This window comes from Danio aesculapii, chromosome 9, assembly GCF_903798145.1.
Source record: "Danio aesculapii chromosome 9, fDanAes4.1, whole genome shotgun sequence".
NCBI lineage: Eukaryota > Metazoa > Chordata > Actinopteri > Cypriniformes > Danionidae > Danio > Danio aesculapii.
The window spans coordinates 15,394,805-15,409,084 of NC_079443.1; the positions used below are offsets into that span (position 1 = coordinate 15,394,805).

A 14,280-nucleotide genomic window follows, 5' to 3' on the forward strand; every position below is an offset into this window, starting at 1 on the left:
TTAAACAAAATAGTTTTATTAAATAGTTAGATTCATTAAAACAAGAGTGTGGTCACCTAAATCTTTAGGAATAGAAAGATAATACATTTAAATTCTAATGTGGTGCTAAACAAACTACACGATTTCAACAAATGGTATTTTTATTAATGTTTCTCTCGATTTTTCCTCTTTATTAACATTTTATTTAATATTTTTCCCAAACAAATTCATGGAAGTGTGCTGATTTTTGCATAATGAGCTTAAATGTATTTAGTTTTTATTTATTTCAATTTTTAAAATTAGATTAAGCTTTCCAGTACAAAGTTGGGGCTGAAAGGGCATACACTGCGTAAAACATATGCCAGAATAGTTGGCAGTTCATTACGCTGTGACGACCCCTGATAAATAACGGACTAAGCTGAAGGAAATTAATGAATTATATTAAAATAAAATATGCTTTTTAGCTCAATAAATCTTCCCTATTACTCAAATAGTCAAAATCAGTGGATATACATTACATGCTGATTTTTGCCACAATTTTCTTCTTACACCCAATATCCAAATGAATCGTGATTATGATAATTAGTGTCAAGCCTACCCGAGTCCTCCAATCTGATCTTTTTGCACGGGTTTTCGTCCGAGTCTTCATCTGACATCTCCATTTCCTCTTCTCTCCGTATTCCCATGATCTCTTCACTGTGAGCATTTCTCAGCTCCTAATGGAGCACAATGCAGAAATCAAACACACACGCACACACACACAAACACACATCTCATTACTGGCTTGTGTCCGAGACCTTGAATGATTAAAGATTACATTTTGCACACATTATCATTTCCTCAGCTTTGAATAATTCTACAAGGACACACTTTTATTCTTCCATTTGCTGTATAAATGTGGCAGTAGCATATGACAATCACACATACTGATGGACGTTTTTTTTTCCAGAATTTCTACTCTAAATTAACCTGGAAAATTTTGACAGGATGAAAAAAAAACAAAAACAGGGAATGATTTGGCAAGCACAGGTCCTGGTGATTGATTCTTTGACTTAGAAATACAACCTAGAGGGAAAACCGGGGCTCTGCCATGTCAGTGCTGTGCAATAGTGAAAGTTCATTTGTCTAGGTCTGAAAATGGAGCGTAAAAATCACATTACACAAACTTCCAAGCCCACTGATCCTCTGATAGCCATTATAGGGATCAGCACAAAGGACGTTTAATGCCACCACTGTGAAATCTTGCAGATCTGACTCTATAAAAGGGAGTACATTTGAGCTTTACTCTATCAGTGATTGAATACGTTTTATTCTAGCACTGCGCCGACTGATCTTTCATCGGATTCTTGAAAGCTGTAGTATCAGAGGAATACAAGTGGAGTTCTGGATTGTTGCTGATATCAAATTTCTCTCCAATTCACACAATATCACGTTACAGGCTTCCCACACCTTTTGACCACTGAATTTTCATTACTTTTCCAGTGGTGTTTCCAGTCATTGGAGAAAACCTGATAAGGTTTTTAAAATTCCTTTCATTCACAAAAAGCAATTTCCTGCCAAAACACAAGGGAAACTAAGGCTAGTTGTCACACTGGGACATTCTCACAAGGTCAAGGAAAAATAAGTAGTCCAAAACATTTTCCTTTCCAGTAGTGATTTTGTATTTTGGTTTAAAATACCTAATTCAAGGGTGCATTATATATTTATACAATAGTATAAGGATATATATTCATAAGAGATGTGGGTTCCAGTCCATCAGCATCTGTTCATCTCTTACTGTACAAACACTACTGACAACAAATTTGCCATGGACACTTATTCTGGAATCTACCGGTGGCTTTGATGTATGTTTCTATAGTGGTTAAACATAAGATAAACTTGTTTTGGATTTATCTAATGCCAATATTTGGTCTCAATCATCTATTATTTGTTCTAGAGTGAAGTATTTTAAAGTTTTATTGTGACAAAAATGTCACAATATGTCTTTTATGTCTCTCTCTAAGTCTTATTTCTTTTATTTTGGAAGAGATTAAAACCAGCATTGCCATATGATATACACAATACCTTTCAAACTAAAGTATTATGTTGAGATAAGAATGAATATAGAAATAAAAGGAATCAATCAATCACATAATGCATTGGTGCCACAGTTTATCTCCGTATAGAGTTGTAATTTAGTATTTGGTTTGATGTTGCCTTTTTTTTATAGGTTAATGCTGGAGAATTCCCAGATGCAGTAGAGTAATATAGACAGCAATATAGATAATTAACTTTGAACAAACACAAACATAAGCAAGTTTCTTTGTTTTGACATCTGTAAGACAAAATTCTCTATATAATACAATGGAAAATCTGAACTTGCACCATTACTAGTTCTGAATTGGAGAAATTTTTTGTTTCAAATAATAGATTTGCAGATGACAAATCTTCAACTGTATGATACTATCATGTCAATATGAACCAAATCTAAAGCCGCTTTTTCACTGCACATGACATTCGGACATGACTGTCAAAATACGCCCCCTTGTGGCAGTCGCACAGAATTTTCAGTTTTGTCAACACCATGGGGGAGAAGCTGGATTCTCGCGGATTCCATTTGTCCATTGTAGTTAAAACATGATTTTTAATATATCTTGTGTATATCTAATGGCCAGTTTTTTTGTTTTTTAAATGTATTATTTGTTATCAGGTGTATTATTTTGGCAGTATTATTTGCTACGTTTTATAATTGTCTTATGAATTAATTAATTTATTTACCCTAATGTACTCTGTCTTTGTTTACCAATCTGCTTATCTTTATTTCCTATTGTATACATCTTGTACTTTTACGCCCGTTGTAATAGTAATCTGATAATCAAAGACAGGTCTGTGTATAATAACCCATTTCACTTCACATTTAGATTTGTTTACATTTTCTTAAATCAAAAATATAAATTTATCATAATAATTAAAAGGCTATGCTTTATATAATTAAATAATTTTATTGTTAATGTACAGTTTTTCTGTGCATTTCGTCCAAATAACCTTGTTTTTTTCTGATCACAAAAAAAAAAAAAAAATCACGAAAAAAATACTATTTCTCATCTCGCACGCACTTGTCTGCTTAGACAACACTGGAATATATCACATCTGGTCAGCCGGTCATATACGGTCTAGTTCAAATAATTCAATGGATCCGCAGCTCAAATCGGCTCTGAATTTTCCGCATACGGAGAAGATCGGAACTCCACACAGCTCCTGGACTCCATTGGAAATTAATCACTTCCAGGCTGTTGCTTGTCGTTTGTCACACGACATTCGGACACTACTGTTGGAATATGCCCCCCTAGTGGCAGTCGCACAGAATTTTCAGTTTTGTCGCGCACCATGGGAGAGAAGCTGTATTCTCACGTTGTCTGAAATAAAGGAGTGCAAAAGCAAGAGCCTTTATTCCCCGTCCATTCACCATGGTTGAATGAATGAATGAATGAATGAATGAATGAATGAATGAATGAATGAATGAATGAATACTAGAAACTTATAGACCGCTTAAAAATTTGGAGGGAATGTAGATACAACATTAAAAATATATTTTTTATGAATAGAAATTTTTTTTTTTAATATAGACTTTCTTTCTGATTCAAAAAATAACAAAAAAAACCCCTACTATTTCTCATCTCGCGCACATGGATCTGCATAGATAACACTGGAATAGATCACATCTGGTCAACCGGTTGCATATGGACATAGATATATACACTAGATATTGCATACAGACCCTGAGCATGCACCAATAACGCCGCCACATTTGTGCAGTGCTTGCAGGGCAAATGTCATTCAACCACACTAGTCAAGACTAAAGCCATGTGAAGATGCTGGGCTTTAGCTCCGCATACGGGTGTAGTAACGAGCAAACAAAGATAATAAAGCACAAAGGCAGAACATTTCATAGGTACGATTTAGTTTTTTACGTTTTTGTATGTTACGAACTTTTGTGCAAAACAAGTATTGATGATAATACAGTCTCTTACTGCACCGACCATAAGTAGCACCAACTCGCACTAAATACTAGGCTTATGCTAGTTTTGCTGAATAAAATAAGTAAACAATGTAAATGAAATATGACTACTATATGCTGCGGTGCTAGAAACTTTTATTATTGTCGGCTAAATGAACGAGTCGTTCATAACGGAGATTCATTCACAAACGAATCACTCCCTCTGTTAGAATGTGAAGTGAAAGCAGGAGAGGGGGTGTGTTTCAGGACACAGATTAGATCAAATTTAACAGGGAGGGAGGATAATAAATTTCCATGCACACAAATTCATGCTCTTTGTCGGCAACGCCCGTGCGGTCACTTATCTATCGATGTAGAAAAGTGATGTAAAATAATAATTTTCGAAAAAAAATAAAAAATAAAAAATTGCATACTGATCACCAAGAAATCTTCCGATCATAGATGTATGCATAAATGTTTACATATCTTGGGCTCCAGGTGCCCAGTCCTCCACTATACCTTGGTCCCACATTCATTTCAAAGGAGCGCTACCCTGTACTAAAATGGCGGCTCTATAGACGCATTCCTTCCAATAGAGAACAGCAGCGTAGGCGACATCTAAAGTAAAAATCTATGGCATACGGTCTAGTCGCAGGAGTTCAAATATTTTAACGGATCTACAGCTCAAATCGGATCCGAATTTTTTTGCACACGGAGAGGATTGCAGCTCCTGGACTACTCTCCATTGGAAATTAATCACTTCCAGTCTGTTGGTTGTCGTCTGCAGTGGAACGGCGGCTTGAGAATTATGGCTGCTCCAAAGAAAAAAAAACAGTCCCTAATAAAGTGGCCTGTGTTTGTATATAAAGTAATTTTAGACCCTTTTGATAAATAATTTTGATCCAAATGTTGACTACTGTATGTTTACCAGCATATCAACTACATAATCTGCCCCTAGTTTTAAACCTAAACTATAAACCGTATATAAAGCATGTTGCATCATGTCTTATTATCTATATGTTTTCATAAGTTTCAAATAAATTAAGTTCAGGACAACCTCAAAGCACTATATTAAACTTAAAATAAAACAAATCTTCACAGTGGTGGCATCTTTACAGGCTTTCACATCTCACAGCACCAAAGTATGCGCCCCAACGCTGATGTCTTACCTCTTAGCGACTGTGAACTGAAATGGAATCCTTTCATAGACTTGACTTAAAGCAATTAATCAATACAGTCAGTGTATTTCTAGGATTAGGTTTCGGTCCTCACATCACTGCTCATGATATACACCCATGGAAAAAGTCAGATGGCTGAAGGAAAGACTGCAGCTGGAATCTATCACCGCTGAGGGTTTTTTCTTTTCCTTTTTTTTATTTCAAGGTTCATTGAGTATTCCGTTTGCGCTAACATGAATTTTGCATATTGGTGATGTTCCATATTATGAATATAGAAATTCCATAATGTGAATTCAGGGGGTTTATGTTGGATAGATTCACATTGTAGGTTAACCCACACCTCTGCTTTCCTTCCTCGTAGAGACCTAATTCAAATGGGATGAGTTATTAACAATTAATTCAGGCTAATCACTGATGAGCATCGTTATAATCCTGCCAGTATCTGTTGCCATGGCAGCAATGGAGGTTCTGTCTAGGTGGCAATTTCAAGGAGAGTTCTCTTGCACAAATAAGGAGCAGAGTCTAGAATCTTGCGTGTATTTGCTATGTGAGGGCCCTGTATAAAGCCTGTATAACGAAAAGCCACAAGATACACTGCCATATAAACAGCTGCTGTGTCAGTGTACCATGTAGAAAAAGGGGTCTCAAACTACTAATGATGCCCACTAGTCAGGTGGAGTTGAAGAGGAATTTGAACAAAGTCTTTTATAGTGATGAATGGTAAATATTTTTCCTATTAAATACAATATAGTGCCCCTATTATGCTATTTTAAGGCTGTTTTAGATCCAAGGTCAAAACGTACTTTTCAGCTCATTATTTAAAAGCTCTAAGATGGCTAGTTTGATTAGTTTTTCTAAAAATTTTATTTTTGCTAGCATACTCTGCTCTGATTGGTCCAATGTCTGTAATGATTCATCTATCTATATACAGATCACACTACATTTATTGAGTCACGGGTCTGACATTTTTTGGATCAGCAAAAAAGGGAGGAGACAAATGTCATTTGCTTTTTATTTATACAAAAATATTACTGCAAAAACCATTGGTTTAACAAACAGAACTTAGAACCTGTAATTTTAATCAAAATAAAAATCAAGAAAGAACCAGCTGAAAAAAGAAAAGTATTCAATCCGAAATATGATCTGTTGCTGATTGTGCCAAAAACATCTAACATCTTGTACAACATATCATATTTATTTTCAATGAATGATTCAACAATTCACACATAAAACTTCATGTTTCATTATACCGTAGGTGTATAATTTCTGAAAACCTATTCAGTGACAAGATTTTGATAGTTATTTGTCGCCAACTATTGGTTACACAATGTAATTGCTTTCACCAGCATCAAGTTCCATTAAACGGTGATTTTAATATTTACCATGAACATCAGTCTTTATATCTAAACTATAAACTGTTATCCCAGTACTTCTGTGCCATTTAATTGTTTATAACAATCTTGTTTATAACAATATTATGATTTATCGTTCATGTTATGAATTGATGTTTGAATTGAGATCACAATCTTTTAATGTTTAATCATGCAGCTTTACACTGAATGCATTAATGCAGGCTAAACAAACAGTGACAGAAAACACCTTTAATTAATAGCCTAAGGAAGCATTTAAGTAGGTCCCACCACAACTTTTTCCCTCATAATTATATTTTACGGGGAAACCTTTCATACACGTGATTTGAATGATGTGGGAGGCAATCACTCTGCAATTGTTATAAATGCTGGATTAACCTACAAGTTCAAAAAAGTTATTACTCCGCGAGTCATGTGCCCTCTGAACCATGAATTGTGATCCGTTACTCCTCTAATATATATATATATATATATATATATATATATATATATATATATATATATATATATATATATATATATACAGCTGTTCTATGTGGTTCTTGATATTCTGCAGATAACAGCACTTGTCCAGCCTCTTCACCTTTCACCCTTGTGTATTACTCCGCCCACATACAGCAACAAGCAGAGTACACTTTACAATTTGACAAATATTGCAGCTGTTGGACAACATAATGTGCTTTTGAGGCTTTTTTAGCCAAGATCGTAGTTATTTAGAAAGTAAAGTAAAAAAAATTGCAAATGCTAAGGATAGTGCCTATTTTAAATATTCAGCGCGTTGGTGGCCATTAGCCTGTCATACTGAGCAGAGCAAAGACGGTTGACGTTCTGCCAAAGGATGGCATCAGAGACCGCATAATAAGCCATTTGGGGAGAAAAACTCAGTAAATTTGAAAAACTACAACTGATCAAATCATTATAAAACAGGTAAGTCACATTCTAAGTCGATCTCTCTCTTTTGTATGTTGTAGTGCTGTTTTCATACCGTAGTAATCTGGTAATGTTTGCTTTGCTATGGCTTTTTCAGGGATTATTATTGTGATATCACGATTGCAATAGAGAAATACTGGGAAATCTCTGTAGATTGATGGCATTTCATGCCGTTCAGCCTTATAATCTTAAAATGTGAGCAAGATCTCCTGTTTTGTCATCACTTTTGATATTATTCATTCAAATACTATTCAAATACTAGCTCTAAAGTGACATTTGTGAAGTAGCAACAGCTTCTGCTGTTCTGAGGTCAGCTGCAGATGTGAATGAATAATGGAAGAAAGTAGTTCCTTGTACAAAAGGATTTTTGCGACTCTTAATCTTTGATTTTCTTTTTTATATACACGATTATGCTGTCAAACTGTTGTATAAATGCAATATCACACTCGTAGCAGTGCGATATGGCTGTATATCGTCACTGGAGGGGGGCACGGCCTGCGGCCTCGAGTCAACGGCCTAGCAGTGTTGATATACAGCCATATCACACTGCTACGCGTACATATATATATATATTACATTTAATTTATTCCTACAATGTATATTTAGTACAACTTTAAAAATTGTTCTGTGTTAATCGCAACAATGGTCTCTGATTATTATATATAGATTAATCGTAAATTTGAAATATAGGATCTAACTGCAGTTTTGAAACAAGAAATGTGTTAAAATCTAGCTTAAGGAAACAGTTCCTCTCATTTTAATATCTCATAATTTATTATTTTTAACTTGCCTAAAGTCAATAAGTGCAGATGTCACCCATTAGTTCCACTGTTACATACAGGTATTTTTGGTCACTTATTGATGTCCAGTGGTCTCCTGTGAGTGCAATGGAAGTAACTTCTGCAAACTGGCTCACTTTTTTTCTTCTTTTTTAGCTTTTTCAATGTCGTACAGTTCATGATTTCTTGTATCAATAGCTCATCTCGCTAGCCCAGAACGATGTTGATGGGTCTGCATTCTGTGGACATCCATTTAGTGATGAAATGAGTTCGCTTTGCATTTTTTTTTGCTGCGCTCATCCTGTGTCCTTTGATGTGTATGGCTGTTTGACGCTGTCTCTGGACTGGCATTTTGCTAACATCTGCAAAAATATGTTTGGCCTGAAGATGGTGCTTCAGTGGAGGGACAATTCACTACAATAAGTTTACGCAATATTGGTTTAATCCAATCTTCCAAATGGAATCTATTTTAATGATTCTTGACATTCAGCATATGCATCTTGTCTTGACCCTCCATATCATATTATCCATTGCACAGTGATATGGCTGAGATGATTGCAAAAAGATGTGGTCAAACCTTATCAAATGATTAAACTGTGTTAAAGAAATGTCAACATTTTCAGATTAATTGCATGTGTTAATATTTTAACACTGACAGCCGTGATATTTTGCCAGGTTTTTGTGATTTCTTATCTAGACACATTTTCTATCTATTTAATGTGTATTCAATAAAAACACAGACTCCCCAATTATTTAGGAAAGCCTATAAGATTCATACAATATAGCTCAGTTTTCAAACAGTTGCATGCTCGAGGGCCATTCTAGTGAAAAAAAAGGAAAAATTAAAAATTACATTCTCAATTACATTCTCAATGCATCCCATTTCAGAAGAATATCATATTAATTAATTACATGCTAATTAATTGATTTAATTAATTTATTGAAAGGCACTTTCTTTTTTCTTTTATTAACAATTGAATACATTGATATGACAAAATGTGCGCACCCACTTCTAAAATCAAGGAAAACACATTAACCTGAATTTTATTATGGCTATCATACATTTATACTGAAATGAAAATAAGGACTCTATATGGCCTATTTATCTTACGATCAAACATAACTTCAATCTAAGCATTTCTACACTGTAAAAATCGATTAGTTACTTTGCTGTAAAAGTGACAAGCTGACTTTTTTTTAAGCGAGTAAACTAACTTGGAACTGTTAAGTTGACTTAATTTTTCAAAATTATGCATATAGTTCAGTTATTTAATGTTAAGGCAACAGGTTTTAAAGTAAAGTCAACTAATTGTTTTTTTTTTGTATGAGTGACACTGTATGAGTCGTATGAGTAGAACGCTATACAGTATTGAAATATTTCACAAAAACACATGATTTTAATGTACTTAAGTATTAAAAGTTTTTTGATGAATGTTTATTTGTCAAGAAAATTGTATAACCAAAAGATGCCATACTCATATTATAATTAATGACAATTCAAATAAAATAATGCAAGTGAAATTGATAAAAAATCTACCATAGTACATGACGAAATAATTCAATATAAAGTGTGTAACTATGTTATGACAAATGTAAACAATATAAAAACGTGTAACAATTTAAGAAGAATCCCATGTAATCATATTAGTTTTATACAGTATCTGTTAAGTGCTATAGTAGCAGACATAAATGATCATTAACTTATTCATTTTACATTATGTATAGCTTTTAAATATAACCTACCTCATTCAGATTAGTTTATACATTCAGTGAATCATTTACTGGAGACTCACTGCGAATGAATCATTTGAATCAGTGAGTTGTTGACTTGAGAAATGATGTGCTCAGATTAGTCCAATTGACAAATTAATTGTTAAGTGTAATGTATGAACCGATTTAACCAGCAAAATTCTGCTTGTTCACCAATTAAACACTAGTATCATGCCTCTGAGAATGTGATGATTTCTCCCCTCCAAAATATATATTTTTTCCTGACCTATATTTAGAAAATGTAGTGGAGTAAGAAGTAAAATATTTAGTTTTGGAATATTTACTGAAGTAAAAGTAAATAATTCCTACAATATGAATACTCTGATAAAGTTAATCATTTTCTCAATTACAGTAGTGAAGTAAAAATCAAAAAAGTCCTGAATCACTGGATGCCTTTTCGTCTGATGGCTTTTTGTCTGAGGTCTTTTCGCCTGATGCCGACAGTACTTGTACAGAACCTGACAATTGATGTTGAGACCTTTAAAATTTTTGCCTGAGGTGTGATGCTGTTTCATCTAATGGCTGAAGCCTTTTAGTCTCAGGTGCAATGCCTTCTGAATAAATGGCAGAGGTCTGAGGATGTCCTAAAATGTAAGACGGTAAGAATCTAAAAAAAATCTGAGCCTGATGATAAAATATTGGAAGAACTTGCTGATAAACTCAAGGGTCCACTGCAGACTAAAACTTCTGTTTGGATTTTTACCCAGGTAAGTTCAAATTTACTTGGAGCAAACTTTGATTATTTTAGGCTCATAAAGGTGGCTTGGTATTGATTGGGCTTTGCCCACATGGTAACTTAAGCTACATGGCTAAACTGCAACACAAACCCAAACAAGACCAATTAGCTGTGAGTAATGTGAAATATATATCTAATGCAATACAGCCACTACCAGTGCCTGTGTATCTTTGCTAAAAATTAAAAACTTTTAGACTAAAATCATTTTTGAGTCAAATAGTTTTAAAATGTTTTGTTGTTAATGATATATTATATGAATTATAATTCTATTTTTTAATATTATATGTTCAACTAGTTTTGAATTAAAAGCCTCAAATCTACATTGAAATGTTGACATATAGATTTGTTTTAATGTATAAAGCTTTTCTTCAAATGAACGAACTTGTTCAATTTTATTTAATCATTTGCACTCATAAAATATTTGCTTTTAGGTCAGCAGCAGCGTTTATTTCTGCCTGGTAAATGTAATTCAAATTCATTCAATAATTTTCGGCGTAGTCCCTTTATTAATCTGGGGTCGCCACAGCAGAATGAACCATCAACTTATCCAGCATATGTTTTACGCAGCGGATGCCCTTCCAGCTGCAAGCCATCACTGGGAAATAAAATTCATTATATTATATCTATTAATCTTCAACAGAAAAATGCTGTGAGAAAAGACTCAAACTGACTTTTTCATGTGTCATGTGATTGGCTGTTTGCTGCACGTATCACACTCTCAGCTGCATGCAGTTCAGAGATAATCATAGACTCTGGATTAAACCCCAAATGAACAGAGAAAGTTTATATCAAGCGTTGAAAAACTCAGTTAACCAGGTTGATTTCATTTGGTTTTGTCAACCCAAAACTACTCTGCAATCCAGTTTGTTCAACTCATTTTGTGCACCAGGCCAACAGACTCAGAGTATGTTAATCCTGAATTGAGAGAAACTCTTAGAGTGAAGGTTATATGCATTCTTGTTTTGTCAAATTTGTTGAAGAAACTACGCAGTAACCTAGTTTATGCAATTTAATGCAATTACATCTGAAATCATTTTAAAATTACAGCCAATTCCCCACTTTTTCCAGTGAAAAGTCTGTAAACGTCACACATTACATTACTTATTTTTTATTATACTTAGTTTAAATATTATACAAGTTTAAAGTTAAAATACTGAGTTGGTTGAACCTCCTTACTAAAACAGGCTCCAGACATTTCTCGGTGGTGTGTTTAGATAATAACAACCAATCAGCCTATAAGCCAATAAGCCAATAAGTATTTGTCTTTACAATTAATACTTCTTTTCAACACGATGTTGACAAGACAAAACAACTTATAGATCAATTAGATTTTTAAGTAGGTTTTCTATTTGGTGGGCAGCCAATAAAAATCATAGGTGGGATTATTATGCAATTTTGCTACAAATCTACACAGATCAGTTGCAGATATGAAACTGAAAAAATTACATTTGATGCTTGTTCAAACTACTTATTTAAAATGAGCTGAAACGTCACAATTCTTGAGTTTTGTTTTAGGACAACTTAATTGTTTGATGTTCAATCTACTTAAATTTGTAAAAACTAATATGCTAACTTAATTCCTTCATGTTGTCCCAACACAAATTGATGTTTTACAGTGTTTTGACTTACTGTTAGGACACAGGGAACTTATTTCTTGTGTACTTTGACATTTACACCTTTTGCATTCACAATTAGAATCATTACACGCTGAAAGAATGTATATTTTTGGAAAAAAAAAAAAAACATAATAGGGGCACCTCAAGGCCAAACTATTACAGAAAACACTAAAAACACAAATTTTCCAATGGCATAGTTTGAAACCCCTGATGTACTGTGGAGTGAGCATGATAAAAGTGGAGAAGAAATACCAACCTCACACTGTTTTCGCCAAATGTCTATGTTCTTGCGCTGCGCTTTTGAGAAATGGTCCCATGCCTTTTGCCTGGTGGCAGCGGTGAACACAGCCGTAATCTGCTCAACTTTGGTGGGTAAGGAAGTCAGACAAGACAAGCCATTTATGTAGAGCTCAGCATCAGCGCCAGCTAGAATCAGACGCATCAGGAGCCCCGCAAACCTTCTCCGAGAGGCCCCTGATAGTGTCTGTTGTACTTACATCTCATTAGCTGCTGTTTCAGTTCCTTAGGACTGAGGAAGGCAACAGTCTACAATGAGGGATCTGCTAGTCGTACTAATAAAGTACTGAGTGTTTGATGTCAAACATTTATTGAGGATTTAGCTCAAAATATGCACTTCTCTAGTTTTGGAAATTAGATTTGCTTTAGGATTGTTGGATTGGACCATTTGTAAACTGTTGCCTGCTATTTATTCATTTGACCAAGTCTACTGTTTGTTTAGCAAACAATCATCTTCTTTACTATAAGTGGCATAATTATCAAATACATTTTAATCATGCACACATGGTGTTGAAAATGTCTAACTTCTGTCTGGCTGCCAATTTCACGTTATCATTCAAGCAAATTACACAATTGACTCTTTGTTTGAATCAACACATTCTCACTCTCGACTCATCAGATATTGACAATCAGTCAGGACACCTTCTCGTCCCACTTTAACGTTTGGGGTACCCTTCTGTTGATGTTTTAAAACGCACATATTCCTTTGTTGCTTTAAATGAGAAACCTTTGGTGTTGATATGCTGACATGAAATGGATCTGCAATTTTATAGCTATGATTAAATGCCATTTTGTGTTACATTTTTGCCACTTTTGGGGTGTGAGATCTGCAGTAAACAGTCAAAACTATTTAGTTTACATTACAAACATGCTTATGAGCAAGTAATTCAGCTCCTAGCACTAGACCTAATCATTAGTCAATATAAAACACCGAATATAACAGGCAGATACAACTACAGTTGCAATTTAACAAAAAAATTTAATAATGTAAAATGTCAATTTCTAAGAGCAAATTTATTTCTTTTATTTGATGCAATTACAGTCTCTGTCACAAATTCAAATACTGCAGCCGGAAAACTTATCTTACATCAGCTTTAGCTCTCAAATGCTATTGGCTCCCTAAGTGTTTTGTGACCGATTGTGTCAAATGACTCACAAATGAATCACATCTCACTAATGTGCTCTATTTAAATCAGTTGATATCGGATAGCTGGCTCATTTTCAACTATTACAACATTGTAAATTACATCACATAAAGACATCGCATGACTTCAGAGGACTTGAAATACAACATGACTTGTTTGCCTGCAAATGGCACTTTTATTTGCCTGCTGTCTATTTATGTTCTTCAGAAATGAGTAGATGGGGGTTTAGGTGCTCCAAAACAATTCTGTAAGTATGCATGTTTCTGTCATGACAACTTTCAGAGCGATTTAGTATGGTAATATATATGTATATGGCATATACACACACATACATATATATATATATATATATATATATATATATATATATATATATATATATATATATATATATATATATATATATATATATATATATATATATATATATATATATATATATATATATATATATATATATATATATATATATATATACATCCATTTTCTTTTCGGCTTAGTCCC

At 33.9% G+C, this 14,280-nt stretch overlaps 1 protein-coding gene across 2 annotated transcripts in view; it reads right to left on the reverse strand.

Moving 5' to 3' along the window:
* enox1 (ecto-NOX disulfide-thiol exchanger 1) overlaps positions 1-14,280 on the reverse strand; it is a 260,625-nt gene that overhangs the window by 36,477 nt on the left and 209,868 nt on the right. For both annotated transcript variants that reach the window (XM_056465012.1, XM_056465013.1), the window contains exons 9-10: positions 12,591-12,697; positions 578-695 (exon numbers count right to left, since the gene is read on the reverse strand). In XM_056465012.1, coding sequence (XP_056320987.1) covers positions 578-695; positions 12,591-12,697 — 225 coding nt within the window. The remainder of the gene's footprint in view (positions 1-577; positions 696-12,590; positions 12,698-14,280) is intronic.